Below are 20421 nucleotides of genomic sequence, written 5' to 3' on the forward strand. Positions count from 1 at the left end.
TCGAACTCACGGACCGCGAGATCGTGACCTGGCTGAAGTCGGACGCTTAACCGACTGCGCCACCCAGGCGCCCCCAGGTCTGCATTTTTAAAGCTTGTCCTGAGTGATCCTTTGGGACAGTCAGGGCCATGCTTACAGAAGCACGTTCGGGAACAGGAGCTAGCCCATGACCTGGGGACTCCCAAGGCCGGCCGAGGTTTCTGCTTCAGACCCTTGAGGGGTGCCTTCGGTTCTGCTGTCTCGTTCAGTCGTGCAACTTTTCTTGAATTTCAGTTCTTACTCTAAGAATTGAAAAAGCTGTCCCTTGCAACAGCTATCTTACTACTTTGTTTACTGGGTTGCACTTGTGACAAGAACACCAGGTCTCTGCCAGATTGCCGCAGATGTGAGGCGCTCACCCCCCAGCTTAGTACATGCAGCCTGGTGGAGACCCCGTGGGTGGTGCTGGCCTCCCAGCCTCCCTGCCGGCGCAGGCAGCAGCAGTGGTCTGTGAACGGGGGCCTGGGGTCTGGAGGAGCCAAGTGCCGGGCCAAGTGCGGGTCCCGGGCCCTCCTGCCGGTCAGGACCGAGCGTGGGCCCGGGAGAACCAGGGCAGGTTTGCTTTCCGTTTTGCTAAGTGCTGTGCACCTGCGATCTTTTTCTTTTGCAGAATTGTGGGTACCGATGGATGTGGCCGAGAGCCCTGAACGGGACCCTCGCTCTCCAGAGGACGAAGAGGAGGAACAGCAGAGGCTCTCGGACGATGACATTCTGAGGGAGAGCGGGTCTGATCAGGACTTCGGCGGAGCTGGGGGGAGGGCTTCCGATCTGGAGGATGAAGACCACGCCGCCCCGGGACTGAGCCAGGAGGAGGAGGAGAGTCACTCTGACGAGGAGGACCAGGACCCAAGCAGAGGCCCCGCGAGCCCCCCTCGCGGGGAGGAAGAGCGCGCGAGCGACCTGAGGGACGAGGCCTCGTCGGTCACCAGGGACCTGGACGAGCATGAGTTAGACTACGATGAGGAGGTCCCCGAGGAGCCGGCCCCTGCCGGGCAGGAGGACGAGGCCGAGAAGGCTGGCGCCGAGGATGACGAGGAGAAGGGGGACGGGGCTCCTGGGGATGAGGGGGCCGCGGGTGCTCACGGCCTGGAAGACAAGGAGCCCCTGGAGCCCGCCAAGGAGAAGAGCAAGGAGGATGATGACGGGGAGCTGGACGACGGGGAGCTGGATGTGAGTGGCGGGGCTGGCGGGGCTGGCGGGGCTGGCAGGCGGAGGGAGGAGGCAGGGTGCGGGGAAGTCATGACCGCTCTGGGAGCCGTCACCGTGGTAACCCGGGAGTGCCAGACCCGAAGAGGACCGGGCTAGGCCCAGAGAGCTTGGGCCTGCTGGTCAGCAGCTGGCACAAGTCCTGTGGACGCCCCCCCCCCCCGCCACCGTCTGCTGCTTTGGTGGGAGGGCAGACAGATGCCCGACCCCGATATTTTCCTTGAGTTCTAGGTTTGGGTGACAAGACATCGTTTCTTTCTCTGCTATCTTCAAATAATATTTGAGTTCACATTCAACTAAAACCATTGTGGATTTTCAGTTCCTGTTAGGTTCTTGAGACTGGTGGGCTCCAGAAGCTTCCTTCCAGTTTTGTCTGTTCTTTCAGGCCTTTTTATCTTTGCCCCCCAGCCCATCCTCTGAGGGTCCCGGCCGGAAGTGTCCCTGAAGGGGCCCTTAGGAATGGATAACAGGTGCATCCGAACATGCCAGCTTTTGATCAAGCCATCACACTTGGTTACAATTTATTTAAATAATTTGACTTTCAGGTTATGGAGAAGGTATTGCTGACATACTATCTCAGACACGGATAGGCTGGGTTTTCATGATTCATAATCCTGCTGAAAGGACTTTAATCGTGATCTATGTCTCTGAGTTTTTTCTTTAAGTTCCAGTTGGTGAACGTGCAGCGTGGTGTTCGTTTCAGTGTTCGGTACAGTCATCCAGCATTTCCCTACATCATCCGGTGCTCAGCACGCCATGCGCCTCCTTGATGCCCATCGCCCGTTTCCCCCATCTCCAGCCCCCCTCCCCCCGGGAACCGTCAGCGTCCCCGTCCCTTTGCTCTTTTGTTTTGTTTCTTAAATTCCACATACGAGCGAGATCATATGGTATTTGTCTTTCTCTGACTTATCTCACTCAGCATAATACACTCTAGTTCCACCCACATTGTTGCAAATGGCAAGGTTTCACTCTTTGATGGCTGAATGGTATTCCATCGTGTATTACACCCCGTCTCCTTTATCCATTCATCAGTCGATGGGCACTAGAGCTGCCTACACAGTTTATCGTAAATATGCCGCAATAAACATGGGGTGCGCGTACCCCTTTGAATGAGTGTTTTTGTATTTTGAGGGTAGGTACTTACTAGTGGGATTACTGGGCTGTAGGGTAGTTAGATCTGTTTGGTTTTTTTTTTTTTTTTTTTGATGTTTATTTTTGAGACAGAGAGAGACAGAGCATGAATGGGGGAGGGTCAGAGAGAGAGGGAGACACAGAATCCAAGGCAGGCTCCAGGCTCTGAGCGGTCAGCACAGAGCCTGACGCCGGGCTCGAATTCACGGACCGCGAGATCATGACCTGAGCCGAAGTCGGACGCTCAACCGACTGAGCCACCTGGGCGCCCCTAGTTAGACCTGTTTTTGACTGTTTGAGGAAACTCCACGCTGTTCTCCAGAGCGGCTGCACCAGTTTACGTTCCCACCATCTGAGCAAGAGGGTTCCCATTTCTCCACATCCTCGCCCACACCTGTTGTTTCTTGTGTTGTTGATATTAGCCATCCTGACAGGTGTGAGGTGGTATCTCAGTATGGTTTTGATTTGTATTTCCTTGACGTGAGTGATGTTGAGCATCTTTTCATGTGTCTGTGAGCCACCTGGATGTCTTCTTTGGAGAAGTGTCTGTTCGTGTCTTCTGCCCATTTCTTCAATGGATTATTTTCTTGGTGTTGAGCTTTTTAAGTTGTTTTGCTTTATTTGTGTTTTGAGAGAGAGAGAGAAAGTGTGCGCGTGCCAGCAAGGGAGAATCCCAGGCGGGCACCATGCCTGGTGCGGAGCCCTTCTCTGTGACCGTGAGATCACGACCTGAGCCAAAACCAAGAGGTGGGTGCTCAACCGACTGAGCCACCCAGGCGCCCCATAAATTTTATTTATTTAAGTAATCTGCACACCCCATGTGGGGCTTGAGCTCACGGCCCTGAGATCAAGAGTCACACACCCTCTTCCTACTAGGACAGACATCCCTTTAAGTTCTTTATAGATTTTGGATACCAGCCCTTTATCCAATAGGTCATTTGCAAATGTCTTTTCCCATTGCGTAGGGTGCCTTTTAGTTTTGTTGATTGTTCTCTTTGGTGTGCAGAAGCTTTTTATTTTGATGTCATCCCAATAGTTTATTTTTGCTTTTGTTTCCCTTAGAAGACACATCTAGAAAAATGTTCCTATGGCCAATGTCACAGAAATTGCTGCCTGTGCTCTCTTCTAGGGTTTCTATGGGTTCAGGTCTCACATTTAGGTCTTTCATCTGTTTTGAGTGTGTTTGGTCTGAGGTGTAAGAAAGTGGCCCTGTTTCCCTTTGCATGTCACTGTCCAGTTTTCCCATCACCATTTGTTGAAGAGACTTTCTTTTTCCCGCAGCATGTTCTTGTGTCTTTTGTAATCATGATCTTTAAAAAGTTGAGTTTTGGGGAGAAAGAGCCTGAAGTCCTACCGAGTAATGCTTTTACTCAAAGGAGTCGAGAGAGGGACAGAGCACATTGAAATAAGCGGGCGGGCCCCCCCCCCCCTACCCCAGGGGAGGCGACGCTGCTTGTCTGGGAGTCATTACAGTGGAAGGTGTATGGAATCTGTCAGAAATGTTCTGGGTTGGAGGAGGGAAAAGGTTGCTGTTTAAATACCTAACCGTAGTCCTCGGTAAGCACCACACCTCCTTAGGTGCCCATTCCGTCTTCACCTGTGCTGGTAGGCCGTGGTTGTGCCTGGTTTTAAACATTGCTTATCTATCTAACTTAGGCTCGTAAGAACAGAACTTGGTGGGGACGCGATGTATGTGGTTACAAGCTCCGAATTTTAGCTCTTTTCTTCCAGCTCTGCTAATAACCTTTGCTTTGCTTAAAGGGTATTGTCAGGGTATGATTATGCAGGCGTCCTTGGGTTTCCCAGCCATGCTGCCTTTCCGGTTTTGGAAAACGTACCTCTGCAACAGGCCTGTCCAAGGGAAGAGAGGTCTTGAAACCCGAGTTAATCCATTTGGGTGAAATTTTAGGCAGAAGATGAAGTTCTTGGCCGAGGCGCCTGTGGGTGTGGTTGTCAGTGTTGCAGAGCGAAAAGCCCCATCTTTGTTCTGTCCTGAGAAGATGATGAGGGAGGGGCTGATTACCAGGCGTGGCCCAGGGGTCCTTGGCGGCCCATTCCCCACTCCGAGAGGGCCAGTTGCGAGTTCTTCCTGCTTCAACTGTTGAACGAGTCTTAGGGGGAAGTTCAGCTCCTTTCCTACCTTTCCATGATCGTATGGGCCAAGTGTCTCCCTGCGGGTCCCGGACGGCCGTGGTGTCATCGCACCAGTGGGCTTGCCGGCTGCCCTTAGATGTGGTGGTGCGGGACCTTGGGTTGAACCGAGGCAGCCCTGGAAAATGCCCGTCGTCTGGAGGTTGGCTGGTTGCCCTAGAAAAAGCACGTGGAATAGAAGCCCAATTTGGCTTTCTTGCCCCTGGAGATCCTGAGGTTGGCCGGCTGGCTGGCTTGCCCTCCGCACACCCTCCCGCGAGGGGCCCCAGCCTAGGTGGAAACAGCGCGCTGAGGAGACCGGGCGATGGCTTTGTTCCGCCACGCGGAAGCCGTCTCCTTCCCACACCACGGACGGTGCCTCTGGGTCACCACGCCGCAGGGACGTGACGGGGCAGAGCAGGACTCGTGCCCCGCTTGGAGACAGACCTCCGCAAGCGGAGGGCAGGCCCAGTGAATGGTGACAGGAGCACACGTGGCCTCTTTGAGCGCCTCTGCTGGGTTCCTGCCCTTGTCCGTGTCCGGCTGCGCACCGCCCTGTAACTGGCAGCTTAAGTGTCGCTTCCTCTCCGTGGGCTCTGCCTCCTCCCCCGACCGTTATCCCTGGCTGAGGACGTCGTTGTATTTGCACAGTCTGAATTTACGGGGTCATTCCCCCTCCCCCGCCTCCGGAAATATACGTCCCCTGAGTCCAGAAGCTGGCTGGCCGGCTCGTCTGTGTCTCGCCAGAACTGGCCTGTTGTGGGCAGCCCCTAACTGCCTTCTGAGCGGAGAGGTGAAACCCCCGTTACTTTGGGGTACGTGTCATTGAAATGTATAGTGGCAGCGGGCAGAAGGAAGGTCTGCCCCGGAGAGCCGTTGGCACGGGGCGGCTCCTGTACTGGGTGTCGGTGACCAGCCCTGCCTGAGCCCAGTTGGTAGGACCCGGTGTGGACGAGCGTCGGCCTGTCTGGGAGCAGCTGCTCCTGGCCTCCTTCTCCTGGTCTTGTCCTGGTCCCAGCCCTCCGTCACTCCCCGCTGGCTCCCCGCTGCAGCGTTGTCCCCACCAAGATGCCGCGCTGGCGTTCCTGTGCCATATCCCCTCCCTCTCCCAGGCCCGGGTCTCTGATGGAGGGGGAACCAGAGGTACGCGCTTGGGTCTGGAAACAGCCTGCCTTCGCTGGTCCTTTGGCTTGGTCCCCTTTAGTCAACCCTTGCAAAGTCGCCTCTGGCCTCACGGAAAGCGTCCATCCCAGAGGGGTGTTTTTCCCCACTGCTTACAAGCCCTCTCATGTCACAAGTGAACCACCTGGATGTTTTGTGAGCAGGAGATGCGTGGTTTGGCTTCTACCTCGAGAATCTGCATTCGCCGTCACCCCTAAGGGTCCCCGTACCCGGCAGGCTCCCTGTCCAGAGGCCCCTCCCGCACACCTGCCACCTCCTCCCTGCAGCCCTCCTGGCCTTGAATTGCCAGAACAGCTGAGTGTAGAGTCTACAAGCCAAGTGCTTTTCTCGTCTTCGTGATGCCTTGTCCTGCCTTTTCTCCTCTCTTAGATGTCCAGTCACTGGGACTCGTGACTTGATATGCGGAGGAGTAAGCCCTTAAACTTCTTTTGCCTGAACCACACAATTTGTGCCCAAGATCTGGAATTACCTTTATATGTGTTTGGTGTGCTCCCAAAATACCTTTCAGATGCAGATATGTTTCTGGAAATGCTGCTTTGCTCCTGTGGTAGGGGTGGGATTTTGCATACGGGCACCCTGGCTTGTTTGTGGAGTGGAGGCTGAGGGTCCCCGATGGCCAGTCCCTGGGGAGCCTTATTTCATATTGAATCAGCAGTCTCTTACTTGCTCCGGAAGCCACACTTAACCCCGGCCCTACCTGTGGCTCTGTCTCTGCCTGGGCGTCTCTCAAAAGAGTGGGTGGGGCCCGCAGAAATGGACCCCTCTGTGTGAGGTTCCTTCCTCTTGCACCTGCCGAGTCTGGCCGTGACCATTTCTTCCATCAGGGTTCGAGGAGCACTCAGATTTGTGGGTCTTCGATTTGCCTTTCCTCTTGGGTCCTCTTGGGTCCTCCCCTCTTGGGTGTGTCCGTCCTTCCTTCTGCTCATGTATTTGGTTCTGGGTTTGTATCTTACCTGCCATTTGCTTAATAGACTTTGGTGTCATCCATGTGGAAAAGGGTGGGCTATGTGTTTTGTTCCAAACCTGCTTTTGTCGATCGCTGTCACACTGGCAACCACATCCCGTCCCCAGTGGACAGTCCACGGCGCTCCTCTCGGGCCCCCACACGTACAAAAATCCTTTGAAATGTTTTCTTGGCAGGTGGTATTTTATATTTTCTCCCATTTAAATCTACCTGTTCCTTTTATATCTAGGTACATAGTATCTCCTACGAAAGGTCTCCCTCTGGTGGCTCAGGGTTTTCACTCTGCAGGGGCCCCGCTCTCCTCTGCTGCGTGGCCTCGCAGAAGCCCAGGAAGCAGCTGCCTGCCCCGCATTTGAGGAGAGTCCACACCAGATCAGGCACATAGAGAGTGCGGGCCACAGTCCTTACCCTGAGCCGGGGAGTCCGGGAGCTCTGAGAGTGGACAGGTTTCCTCGCTCATCTGGTGGCAGACCTTGCCCGACACGATGCGAGGCTGTTTATGATCCTGTGTTTACTCCTCGTGTGGCTGGTCGTGCACCCCCCCCCCCCCAACAGAAGGATGACCGCATCCGTTCCGGGGTGCTGTTCTGACCCCTGCTATATTGCCTTCTAAAACCAAAATGCTTCTGAATTCCTAGACCACATCTGGCCCCAGGGGTGTTGGGTAAGGGGTCATAGACCAGGATTGTCACCCCCATTTTACAGATGCAGCACCTCTGGCACGGTGTCCGTGCCCCCCCCCCCCCCCGCCATGGTGCCGTCACGTGGTGCCCACTCACCTGCCTTAGTGCTGGGGTCGCTGTGGCGGAAGTGGCTTCTTGTGTAGGTAATATGCAGGCATTGGTTTGTTGTTCTGTTTTGTTTTTATTAAAGCAAGATAAAGACCTGCACAGAGATGTCAAACTATGCTACCGTTGTCGACACGGTCAGGGGTTTTTTGATGTTTATTCTTTTTCTTAGATGAAAGTCTTTTCTTTAAATTTTTTTAATGTTTATTTTTGAGAGAGAGACAGAGTATAAGCGGGGGAGGGGCAGAGAGAGAAGGAGACAGAGAATCCAAAGCAGGCTCCGGGCTCCCAGCTGTCAGCACAGAGCCCGACGTGGGGCTCGGGCTCATGAACCAGAGATCATGACCTGCGCCGAAGTCGCGTACTTACCCACCTGAGCCCCCCAGGCGGCCCGTACGTGGTCATATTTGGCATATCGCCTCCGAGGTAGTTTTCCGCTAAAATCATGACCACTCGTTGAGCGCTCACTGCTCAGGTTTTCTGTGAGGCACCACACGGAGCACCGTGAGCGCAGCACCTGGCACGGAGCAGCCTGTTCTGCTGGAGGACAGACAGTCCGGCTCGAGTGGGGCCTGTGTCCGTGGTCACACTGCCAGGATTCAAGTCCAGTCTCCCCCCCGCAGTCCTATTTTGTAACACCGGTAAAGTGCAGTGTGCCCTGTGTGTGTGTTTCCCTGAGTGGGCACTGGTAAGGAAACACGAGCAGCCTGGTGTCCCTCAGTTCTGAAAACTCCAGAGAACCTTTCCCACCCCCTGAGTTCCACGTGGGGCTGTTAGTCTGTCCTGGGTGGGGGTCGCTGAGAGCCTCACGGGTGGTGTCCCAGGTGTGCACACAGCAGGTGTCCCAGGTGTGCACCCAGCAGGTCGCCGAGAGCCTCACGGGTGGTGTCCCAGGTGTGCACCCAGCAGGTGCACCGCAGACCCCTACGGCCTCTCCTTGTCCTCTGCTCTCCGCTGTGTCAGCTTGTGGCCCTGCGACCAGGAGGTCTGAAAGACACACGTGATGTGACAGCGGCAGACGACTGAGTGGTGTGGATTTGGCTGTAGAGACGTCGTTCTTGACCTGTGTTTGCATGAGGCTGCACAGTTGAAGTCATTTTAATTAACCATCACTTGAAAAGCCATCGTACTGAATAAACGAATGGTTAGTTGAAATTTCAGCTGTTGGGGTGCCTGGGTGGCTCCGTTGGTTGAGCGTCTGGCTCTTGATTTCAGCTCAGGTCATGATCTCACAGTTTGTGAGTTCGGGCTCTACGTCAGGCTCTGTGCTGACAGCTTGGAGCCTGCTTGGGATATTTTCTCTCTTTCTCTCTCTCTCTCTCTGCCCCTCGCCCACTCTTTCTCTCTCAAAATAAGTAAACTTAAAAAAGAAAAAAATGCATGGTATTATATCGCTGAGTGGTCTCTTCATCGTTCTTGTTTTATAATTAGGGAAGAGACCATACGTCCGGCACATGACAGGGAAGCCCTCTGTCTCCTTCCCAGTGGGTGTGGGGACTAGACGGCGGCAGCCAGTAGGTAGATGCTGTCTTGTGTTCTTTGGGTCGACGTTGCGTCGTGTGCGCCTTACGTGTGGTTCGAGCGTTCTTAGCCCTGAGCCTTCTTGGCAGCCGCACGGAACACAGCTCACGTGACCGCTCGCCAGTCTTAAGACGGGCGGGCTGGTCTCCTCCCTGCTCTGGCAAGTATTGAAAGTAGCAGCTTTGCAGAAATACCTCTTTAAATCTGATCCAGTGCGCTTACTGGGAGCCCTGACCCATGCAGGGCCACCTCCCGGGCTCCTCAGCTCAACCCCTGGGCCTTGATTTCCAAGTAAAGCAGGAGGACTTGAATGGGGTGTAACGTTTCAGAAGAGTTTTGTTATCCTAATGAGAAAAAAGAATCTGCCCTCGATTTGAGCAAATAGCACCTGAAGTGTTAGTCTAGCAGCCATCGGGGTGAGAGCAGTTGTAAAGAGAAGGTGCCCGGGGCACCAGGGGCCTCAGTCCTTGAGCATCTGACTTGATTTCCACTCAGGTGGTGATCTCGAGGTTCGTGCTTCGTGGGATCAAGCCCTGCGTTGGGCTCCGTGCTGACCGTGTGGAGCCCGCTTGGGATACCCTTTCTTTCTCCCCTTCTCTGCCCCGCCTCCTCAAAAATAAATGGGGAATCATCTTAAAAAAAAAAAAAAAAAAAAGATTCTAAAGGACCAGAGGAGAGAGGTGTCCCATCATGCCGCAGGAAGCAAACACATCTCTGAGACCTAGGAAATTCTCCTGAGGTTGGACGTGGGGAGGTGGTGCTTTAAGGGTGTGGACTTCCACTTAGAATGTGAATATGTTCTGGAGGTCTAAAAAAAATTCTTGAATAAATTATTTAATCTTTTATTTATCTAATTTTTAAACATTTATTTTTGAGAGAGAGAGAGAGAGAGACGGAGAAAGACAGGTCATGAGCAGGGGAGGGGCAGAGGGGCAGAGAGAGGGAGACACAGAATCCGAAGCAGGCTCCAGGCTCCGAGCTGTCAGCCCAGAGCCCGACGCGGGTCTCAAACTCACGGACCGAGAGATCATGACCTGAGCCGAAGTCGGCCGCTTAACCAACTGCGCCACCCAGGCGCCCCAATTATTTAATCTTTTAAAAGAAAGAAATTATTCTGTTGGCTCTTAAGGGATATAACTTTCAGGCATTTGTTCTTTTCACTATAAAATGCTTTTTTTTTTTTTTTTTTTTTAAATTTTTTTTTTCAACGTTTTTTATTTATTTTTGGGACAGAGAGAGACAGAGCATGAACGGGGGAGGGGCAGAGAGAGAGGGAGACACAGAATCGGAAACAGGCTCCAGGCTCCGAGCCATCAGCCCAGAGCCTGACGCGGGGCTCGAACTCCCGGACCGCGAGATCGTGACCTGGCTGAAGTCGGACACTTAACCGACTGCGCCACCCAGGCGCCCCTATAAAATGCTTTTTTATTTTTATTGTTTTTAACGTTTATTTGTTTTGAGCGAGTGGGGGAGGGGCAGAGAGAGAGAATCCCAAGCAGGCTCGGCACTGTCAGCACAGAGCCCAACGCAGGGCTTGATCCCACGACCGTGAGATCGCAGCCCGAGCCAACATCAACGGTCAGATGCATAACCGACTGAGCCACCCAGGTGCCCCATAAAATGCTTTTTTAATAAGTAAATATTTTTCAGGCAGAAGTTATACAAATATTTATGCTTTAAAGATAAGCCACCCTAAATCCAGGGTTTGACCTTAGTATTTTTCATTCAACAAATGTTTGCTGACCATTTGCTATAAGCCCAACACTGTGCTTGGACCGGTGTCACAGTCCTGCCTGGTCTGAACCCCTGTTCAGTCAGGCGGGACCGTGGCGGCCGTGACCCATGCTGTGAGGACCTGTGGTGAAAGGAGCCGGGGTGGGGAGGTCCTGAGGCAGGAGACTCATCCACCGTCTGAAAATGAGGTGAGTCCGTGTTAGTGTCGGTGGAGAATGCGGGCTGGCTTCTGAAAGGTCACTGCCAGGAGGGCCCGTGGGGAGTTGGGAGGGAGTGGGGCACCAGTGGGGAAGTGGCTTCCAGACCAGGCGGCACTTTGGATGAGGGGGGAGACGCTTTGGTGATCCCCATGCCCTGCCCTGTGTGACCCCTTGGGTTGACTGTCCTAGAGCATCCTGGACAGGGTAGGAAGGGCTAGGATGGGCCAGGACAGGGTAGAACTGGCTAGGTCGGGCCAGGACAGGTTAAGACTGGCTGGGATGGGCCAGGACAGGGTAGGATGGGCCAGGACAGGGTAGGGTGGGCTAGGACAGGCCAGGACAGGTAGGACAGGCTAGGACGGGCCAGGACAGGCCAAGACAGGCTAGGATTGGCTAGGTTGGGCCAGGACAGGTAGGACGGGCCAGGACAGGCCAGGACAGGCCAGGACAGGGGGGCGGTGAGGAGCTCCGTCCTGGACCTCCCAGCAAAGATGTCAGCAGGGCACCTGCATAACCCGCTTTGGGGCTGGGGGTGACCCCTGGGGATGGCGTCTCAACTGAGGGGCACAGGGGAGTGTCTGCAGGTCTGTGGTGACCGAGGCCCTGGGATAGTGGAGGCTGGACAGGGCTCAGAGCAGTAGTCCGGGTCATGGCTGTTCTTTGGAATTCCTGGGGGTGAAACCCACCCAGGCTTTGGTGTTTGTAAAGCTCCCACATTACACCAAAGCTTGGCAGCCAAGGTTAGGAGCTCTGGCCTTAGAAGGCAAGGTTCTGGGTCTGAGCCTGACCTCCCTCCTCCCCACCCCTAGACTCTTAAACTAGAGGACGTTGGTTTTGAGTTTTAAGAACAAAATATTTTGGCTTATAGATACCGTTTAAATGCACAAAGTTCTAAAAGTGTGAAGTGTCACCGTTTTCTGCCCAGCATTGCTGCCGGAGGGAAAACAGAGAAGCCTGCTTTGTACTGAGCATTACGTACTTCACGGAGCGTTTTTACTTGGTGTTTTGTGTCACGCCTCGACCTTGTAGACGAGCTCTGGCGTATCCCCATCGAGGTTTGGAAAACTGACCTGAATTGCCAGGTGGCCGAGACACCAGTCTCGTGAAAATACCCTTTCTAGTCTGGGGAAGCCGTGCCTGTTGGTGGACGCCCTCCACCTCCCCTTTCTCGTTAAGGTGATTGCCTTTTAAGTCCCGTTGTCCTCTGTTTCAGGATGATGATCTGGAGGAGGGCGAAGTAAAGGACCCCAGTGACAGGAAGGTGAGGCCGCGTCCCACCTGCCGATTCTTCATGAAAGGTAATTGTCTGTGGGGCCTTGTGTGGTCTTGGCTTTTCCTGGGACTGTGGTGGTGGCTCAGCCCCGCCCAGTGCCCGGGAGCCTGTGCAGGGCTGTTCTTGGGGCCAGACCGTGACCGTGGCAGGGTGGCACCGTCCTTTGCTGGTCCTTGCCTCCTTTGACTGACTTGGAGGGGCCAGCGTGGCCGTTTCCACTTTGTGGCTCCAGGCCCTCCGTGACAGCAGAGCTGTGACCACCCTGTTTATGAGTAGTCCTTGTCCTAAGGCAGACGCCCCGGGCACCAGGGGCCTTACCTCTGTACGGACAGTTGCTGCTTGTTTGTAAACGTATCCAAGTACATCCTTCATTTGGAATGGATGTCCAAATAGCAAAGAGATAGCCTCTGAGTGCAGCAAGGTCGCTCCCTCCTGGAAGGTGAGTGGTGCCAGCCACGTGGCTGTGACAGGTCGCACACTAACGCCACGGGTGACCTGGAACGGCGGCGAGAACCCCAGTCCGTAAGGGTCTTGCGGCCACGCGGCGGTAGTTGGGGCCTATTCCTGGTCACTCCGCCTTCTCCTTGGACAGGTGGGAAGGCGTCTGTCTTTGTCTCAGCCTCGCTGGCCCTGGGCGCCCCGCTCCCTGGCCCGGCCCGCGCGTCTGCTCCGAATTTCACAAGAGCTTCCTGTACTTCTTTTCCAGATGTTGGGACAGCACTGTCCACTCCTCTCCCACCAATATCACATCCCATACCACTCAGAGGCCAGGTTAAAGGTACAGAGTATACGCTTTTCCCTCTCTGCTCCAGAGGCCAGGCTTCCTTCTCCTGGATCCAGAATACTGATGTCAAGCCAGAAGAAGGAAGGGGGAGGCTCTGAGGGGCAGAGAGCGCTTGCGGATCCCAGTTCTTAGTGGCGCTCAATGAGGCTCCCGGGACCTTTGCGGACCGCGGGGGGCAGTGGTGGGGGGTGGGACAGGAGGGGCACGGTGGAGTCCCATCTTGCCGAGAGGACAGGCTCTGCACTTGACTGGTCCTCGGAGGACCCTCTGCCTAGACCTCAGTGACGTGACGCAGAGGGTGCTTGGGGCCTGGGTCAGCTCACTCCTCAGGGTGTGGGCTCCTAGCCTGCGCCGTTTACCTGCACAGTTTTGTTTTGTTTTGTTTTAAGTTTCTTGATTTTGAGAGAGAGAGAGAGAGAGAGAGAGAGAGAGAGAGCAGGTCGGGGAGGGGCAGAGCGAGGGGGAGAGAGAGAAGCCCAAGCAGGCTCTGAACTGTCAGCACGGAGCCCAGCGCGGCACTCAGGGCTCAGACTCACCAACCGCGAGATTATGACCTGAGCCGAAGTCGAGTCAGACGTTTAACCGACTGAGCCCCCCAGGCGCCCCACGTGCGTGTTGTTTCTGCCAAGTGGAGATACTTGGACTCGTGAGTTAGACATGCCCGCGATGGGTCCTTTGCACAGCACGTGCTCTGTCCTCAGGAGAGTGGCTGGCGGTTGTCTCGTGGACAGCATAGTCACCCTAAGGACACAGATGAGTGTGTGGTATGTTTTAGAAAGTAAATTCTTAACAGTTCTTTACAAGCTTCAGTATTTGAAATATCATCAATATTTCAGAAAATTTTGAGCAGAAGACCTCTTTTCCATAATTATGTGGGAGTAAATGGTGTCAGCCCGCCGAAACTCCTCACGGGGAGATGCACTTACACACGTACGTAGATGCGAACGCAGTCATTTCCGGTTGGCACCGCTGTGGAATTGTTCAGAAGCCTGGCCGGCCCGTCGGGACTAGCCGCGGGCTTCCACGACAGGAGGTAGCACCGTCCGTCCGCACCGCGGAGGCTCCGGTCCAGGTGCTCCCGGGGGTGACAGCCCTAAGGTCGTTTCCGGAGTTTAGCGACGGAAGCACACAGACCGACGGAGTTGGTCCCGTGTTGGGACCGCGGATGAGCATCCTCGGAGGTACCTCGTGGCACGCATAGGGCACTGTCTCCCCAGATGACTCCAGGGCCACATGTCAGTGGGAGGGAGGTCCCTCCAGAATGCTCAGCTTGGGTTTCAGAGCCCAAGGCCAGTGGCAGGGCTCTCTGCAGAGAAATCTGAGGCCAGTGGCACCCGGCCTTCTCGGCAACTTGGCTGGGCAGAGTCAGTAACTTGTCTCAGCCTCGGTTTTTGAGTATACATTTACCTTTCCCCCTGGATTGTTGAGTGACTCTGCGGAGTAGTGGGATACAGCATAGGAAGAAACAGTTGATTCTTTGGGCGTGCCGAAACACATCTCTCGCTTTTTTTTTTTTTTTTTTTTTTGAGCAAGTTTTTGGGTGAAAATGTTTTTGCTTACCTGCAATTTTATAAGCTTGGTGTTCCATTGAGACAAATCGTGTAAGTTCCCTTCAGGAGCAGGAGAAGTCACTTTAGAAATAAAACAGAGTTTGTCGCGTTTGACGAAGATGGGGAGAAAGGGGACCTTCACACCCTGCTGGTGGGGACGTGACCTGGTGCAGCTGCTGGAAGACAGTCTGGCGGCTCCTGAGGACACGAGCGTGTAGGACCATACGTGACCCCATCGATTCTGCTTCTAGATCTCCACCCGAGAGAGATGAAAACTTACGTCCACCCAAAAACTTGTGCACAAATGGTCGTAATAGCAGTGTTCGAAACAGCCCATGAGTGCACACAGCGCCCGTGTCTGTCAGCTCATAAATGGTCAGACAGCGTGGTCCGTCTGTACGGTGGAACATTACTCGGCCACAAGAAGAGTGGAGTACTGGGACCACAGCACGGATGAACTGTGAGGACGTCATGCCGAGCGAAAGATGCCAGACACAAAAGGCCTTCTCGTGTGCAAACTGTCCAGGATAATCCACAGAGGCAGGAACTGGATTAGCCGTTGTCTAAACTGAGGAGCCTGGAGGGAGGGGGAGTGGCTACGGGCAGTGGGGGTGATGGCTAATGAGTGCAGGGTTTCCTTCTAGGATGATGGTTGGACAACCTTGCGCGTATGTGCTGAAACCCGCGAAATTGTTCGCTTTAGATTGGGACATTACACGGCATGTAAGTTATATCTTAATTTGAGGTTTCTTCCTGAGAAAGTTTGTTAGTTATAGTTCTATTAAAAGATACCCCCGGATTAATCATTCGTTGCCCAAATGGGTACATTGATATTTGTGACCATTGGCAAGAAAACACAGGAACATAGGTTGAAACGTCTTTAAGCACCAGTACTTTGTTTACGATATGTTTTTACCTCTGGTGTATTTATGTTAAGTCATCGAGATGGGAAGCTCCCCCTACAGTGATGGAAATAACGTTTTCTTGAAACTGTGTCCTACGTTGGGTTTCTGATTGGGCCAGCTATCAGTAGCGCCCAGCCCATTCTGTGGGACAGGCCTCCTGGTCTCTGCTCCTTCCTGTTCTTTCTCCCTCTCCCTTTCTTCCCTGTCCCCCTCCCCCCGCCCCCCCACAATTTGATAAAATGCATCTCGTGAAATTTACCATTGTAACTATTTTTATTTTTATTCTTATTTTTATTCTTATTTTTATTTATTTATTTATTTTTGAGACAAAGCATGAGCAGGGGAGGGGCAGAGAGAGGGGGAGGCCCAGAATCTGAAGCGGGCTCCAGGCTGTGAGCTGTCAGCACGGAGCCCGATGTGGAGCTCGAACCCACAGAGTATGAGATCATGACCTGAGGTGAAGTCGGGTGCTCAACTGACTGAACCACCCAGGTGCCCCTGTAACTATTTAAACTTTTTAAATTTTTTTTTTTTTGAGAAAGACAGAGACAGAGCCTGAGTGGGGGAGGGGCAGAGAGAGGGAGACACAGAATCCGAAGCAGGCCCCAGGCTCCAAGCTGTCAGCACAGAGCCCGATACGGGGCTCGAACTCATGAACCGTGAGATCACGACCTGAGGCGAAGTCGGACGCTCAGCCGACAGAGCCCCCCAGGGGCCCCTCCATCGTAACTCTTTTTAAGCGTAGGGTTCTGTGGTGTTGAGTACATTCACATCGGGGCCATCGCCACCATCATCTCTGAAATTCTTCATCTTGTACGAGGGAAACTCTGTAGCCATTAAACAATAACCTCCCATTCCTCCCTCCCCCAGCCCTGGCGACCACCCTCCTACTGTCTGTGAACGTGACTCCTTCCGGTGCCCCATATCAGTAGAACGGTGCGATGGTTGTCTTTATGTGACTGTCTTATCTCGCGTGGCAGCGTCCTCGAGGCCCCCCCTGTGTTTTAGCGTGTGTCAGAATCTCCTTTCTTCCCAAGGTTCGTCCTCCGCTGCGTGTGCACCTACTCGTCCAACAGCGGACCGGGTTCTTTCATCTTCCGGCTGCTGGGAACGGTGCGGATGTTTCTTCGAGACCCCGCTTTGAAATTCTGGGGGTGTGTACGGTAGACCTGCTGGGTCGTGCGGTGGCTTTAGTTTCCGTTTCTTGAGGCACCTCCTCGCTGTGTTTTGGGGCAGCCCCGCCACGTCGTGCTCCCGACAGCCACGTCCTCCTCCCCTACGCTTGGCGTTTTCTGACTTTTTGAGAGAGAGCATCCCAGTGGGTGTGCTTCTGATTTCCATTCCCACGGTCCCGGGTGACGTGAGCATCTCTTCGTGTGCTTATTGGCCGTTCAAAGAGGATCCCCTCCTGGGAGAGGTGTCTGTTGCCCACTTTGGAATCTCTGCATTCTCCTTTATGTTTAATTTTTTTTTTTTTTTAATGTTAGTTATTCTTGAGAGAGTGAGACAGAGCATGAGCCGGGGAGGGGCAGAGAGAGAGGGAGACGCCGAATCCGAAGCAGGCTCCAGGCTCGCAGCTGTCAGCACAGAGCCCGACACGGGGCTCGAAGCCACGGACTGCGAGATCATGACCTGAGCCAAAGTCAAATGCTTAACCAACCGAGCCACCCAGGCACCCCTCTCCGTTATGTTTAAAGCAGCAGGTCTTAAACTGCGGCCTGTGAACCCCTAGCATTTCTTCAGACTCTCTTCCAGGTCAAAACGACTTTTGTGATGCTGAGATTACTAGCAGTCAGGTGCTGGCCCCGTGCACTCGGAGTGACAATAGCAATTTCATTTAATGGTGTCTGTGATAGAGCAGTGAGAATTCTTTTACGCTCAAGTACAGGTCTTTAAAAAAAAAAAAACAAAAAAAAAACCCTTAATTTCCGTGCCAGAAAATTTGCCTGTTCTAAGCATGCAATTCAGTGGTTTTTTTTTTTTAATTTACCAAGTTGTGTGGCTGTCACACAGTCCAGTCCGGGAACGTCTCCATCACCCCGGAAGACCCGCAGCCCTCAGCGCTGGTCTTTCGCACATTCGGCGAGACGATCTGGGAAGTACTCACGGAGCCCCTCTGCCGCAGTGAGGCGTGGACGTCATCCCCAGGGAGGGCGCGCGAGGTTCGCGCCGTGGGCTGGGCCAGCCGGCGTCCCCGCGGGGACCGGCCACGGTGGCCCGGAAATGAGCAGAGCCTGCCGCTCCCCAGACAGCGGCTGACGGCGTCCGTCGCTAATGATGAGGTTTGGGCTCCCGGGCTCTCGAGTGGAGATCAGAGTTTGGGAGAGCCCGAACCTCCAGCCGCGGCGTTTAGCGACCGTCGCGCGATGTCACCGACTCCCTTCTGGGCAGAAGGTCCGCTCACGGGTTGAGATAGACCGGTGGGCGCGAGTACAACAGTTGGAAGTGCTCGGCGAGAGGGTGACGGACCCCCGCACGGCGGCTGGCGGCCAGAAGCCTTCGCCGGACCAGGTCGGTGTAGTGTCGAGGGCGCAAGGGGTTCTTCAGAGCCTGCTGAGTCCCCTCCCTCATCTGGCTGCATCGCCCCCCAAGACTGCGTTTTCTTCGCCTGCTCCAACGGCAGCGACACTGCGTGGCAGGGTGAACACAGAAGCCGACGGGGGACAGGCTGCCTTCCGTTTAACGGCAGGATTCAAGCGGTCTCTGAAAAGGAGGGCGCCTGAGAGGCTCTGTCGGTCAGGCTTCCGACTCTTGATTTCAGCTCCCGTTGGGATCTCACAGCTCGGAGTCAGCGCCCCGAGTCAGACTGTATGCTGACGGCATGAAGCCTGTTGGGGATCCTCTGTCTCCCTTCCCTCCACCCTTCTTCCATCCCTTCCTCCCTTCCCCTGTCTCTCTCTCTCTCAAAATAAACAAACATAAAAAAGAGGTTTGCAGAAAGAAAAGTAACGCTCATAGTAGTGTTTTTGAAATAGAGGTTTTTTTTTTTAATGTTTTTTATTTATTTTTGAGACAGAGAGAGACAGAGCATGAGCAGGGGAGGGGCAGAGAGAGGGGGAGATACAGAATCTGAAGCAGGCTCCAGGCTCTGAGCTGTCAGCACAGAGCCCGACGCGGGGCTCGAACTCACGGACCGTGAGATCATGACCTGAGCTGAAGTCGGACACTCAACTGACCGAGCCACCCAGGCGCCCCTTTCAGTGGCATTTTTTTAAAACCATGAAACACTTTAAACTTCTCTGTCCTTGTGATCCCTGTGTTTATTTTCTATTCTGAGTTATTCAGGCTAACAGGAAATGGGACCAGTGACTAAGGCCGCTGTCTTACTCAGAAATAACAAAGTGGCAGGACACTTTGCAGATACAGTGAGTGCGCGCGGCCTCTAGAAATGATACCAGCACTGCCTTGTACTGACACCGGTCAGACTGACAGTCAGAAATTTAAAAATCTGCTTGTGTTTCTGGGCCCACCACACATACACGCTCACACGTGTGCCCACAGACACGATGCTGTCTTCGGACATTTCACACTGCGGGAGAAGTGGATTCCTCCTCGGTCAGGTGTGGTTGTGGCCAGCAGAGCCCTGGCCTGGGAGACGTGGCTTTGGTTTCCTCTCGTCTCGGGGTTTAGTTTCTTTGATTTCTGCAGATTTGTGTCTGTTTCGCCGATCGTGGGTTTGGTGGGATTGAACACGCAGGTTCCTTCTTTGTAGATCTGTTATTCGGGGGGAAAAAAAGCAAGGCTCAACACCAAGTGTATAAATGACCAGGAAAAAGTGGGGACGGCTACACCGTGGATTGATTGGTTGGTCGATCCTCCCCCCAGTCAATTGGTGACTGGCTCTGGTAGGAGGCCCTGGAGGCCTGGAGGTGGCGCTAACTTTCAGAGTGTTTGAATATGTTTTGTGTGTACGTTACTTTGATTTCATACATTTGCTTTTCAGTTAAGAACTAAAACGTCATCGGTGCCTTCAAAGCCCTGTGTAAACCATCATGAAGAAACTCACGCCCTCGTCCTGACGGCGTGACCCGGCTTCCACTTTCCTTGTTTCTTTCTGGCCAGGGTCCTCCCATAATTGTCAGCCCGTGTATTCGTCCAGAGTCACAGTCCACACGAACTCTGTTTGTGAAGTTTCTTTTAGAAGTAGAAGGCCATGGGGGGTTAAAACAAGATTTATTCTTCCAGTTTCTAGAGAATATTTTCACCTAAACAAAATGCTGGGTTTTTTTTTAAGTTCATTTCTTTATTTTGAGAGAGCGCAAGTGGGAGAAGGGGAGAGAGAGAGTCCCAGGCAGGTGCCACGCCACCCGTGCGGAGTCTCTTGCGGGGCTCGCCCCTACAAAATACTTTTTTAAATTACGAAAGCGTTGTATACTGACAGAGTCAGGACAGTAAAAGATAGAAGTCTTTCTACCATCCGGCAATTCGGGGTGCTTCGTTCCAGGCTTTTTTCTACACAAAAATTCACTCTTAAAAATGCTAGTGAGTGGTTGGCTCCGTCGGTGGAACGTGCGACTCTTGATCTTGGGGTCTTGCGTTCGAGTCCCATGTTGGGTACAGAGGCGACTTGAAGACAGACTCTTAGAGTAAAAAGGCCAGCGGGAGCACACGTCTTCTGCCGCCCTCTTGCGTGGGTGTGCCGACCCACACCACCCTCCGTGGGCACCCGTCCCGGTGGTGTGGGTCGGCCTCCCCTGCCTCCACCCGGAGCAGCCTTCTCTTCGCCTCTGGTGGCCGGCAAGGGTCTCCGCCCACCCCGGAGCAGAGGGTCCAGGAGGACGGGCTCCTGTCACCTGCCGGAGACTCGGGGGGCCACCCGCTGCTGCTTTTCTCCCTCGTGCTCCCCCTGCCTGTGGCAGTAGCAAAAGGTCTTTCTTGTCAGCAGGCTCATGGGAGACGTTTTTGATTTTCTTTTGGAAATATTTTAAGTACAAAAAAGAAGGAAGGGAGGGAGGGAGGGAGGGAGGGAAGGAAGGAAGGAAGGAAGGAAGGAAGGAAGGAAGGAAGGAAGGAA

At 53.8% G+C, this 20421-nt stretch overlaps 1 protein-coding gene across 2 annotated transcripts in view; it reads left to right on the forward strand.

The window, feature by feature from the left end:
• ZC3H18 (zinc finger CCCH-type containing 18) overlaps positions 1-20421 on the forward strand; it is a 59367-nt gene that overhangs the window by 6466 nt on the left and 32480 nt on the right. Inside the window, exons 2-4 of one of the 2 annotated variants that reach the window (XM_040443308.1) lie at positions 650-1209; positions 12109-12193; positions 12875-12946. In XM_040443308.1, coding sequence (XP_040299242.1) covers positions 664-1209; positions 12109-12193; positions 12875-12946 — 703 coding nt within the window. In that variant the 5' untranslated portion in view covers positions 650-663. The remainder of the gene's footprint in view (positions 1-649; positions 1210-12108; positions 12194-12874; positions 12947-20421) is intronic. The other variant, XM_040443309.1, reaches the window with a different exon arrangement.

Source organism: Herpailurus yagouaroundi, unplaced genomic scaffold, assembly GCF_014898765.1.
Source record: "Herpailurus yagouaroundi ecotype Mexico unplaced genomic scaffold, PumYag 190, whole genome shotgun sequence".
Lineage (NCBI taxonomy): Eukaryota > Metazoa > Chordata > Mammalia > Carnivora > Felidae > Herpailurus > Herpailurus yagouaroundi.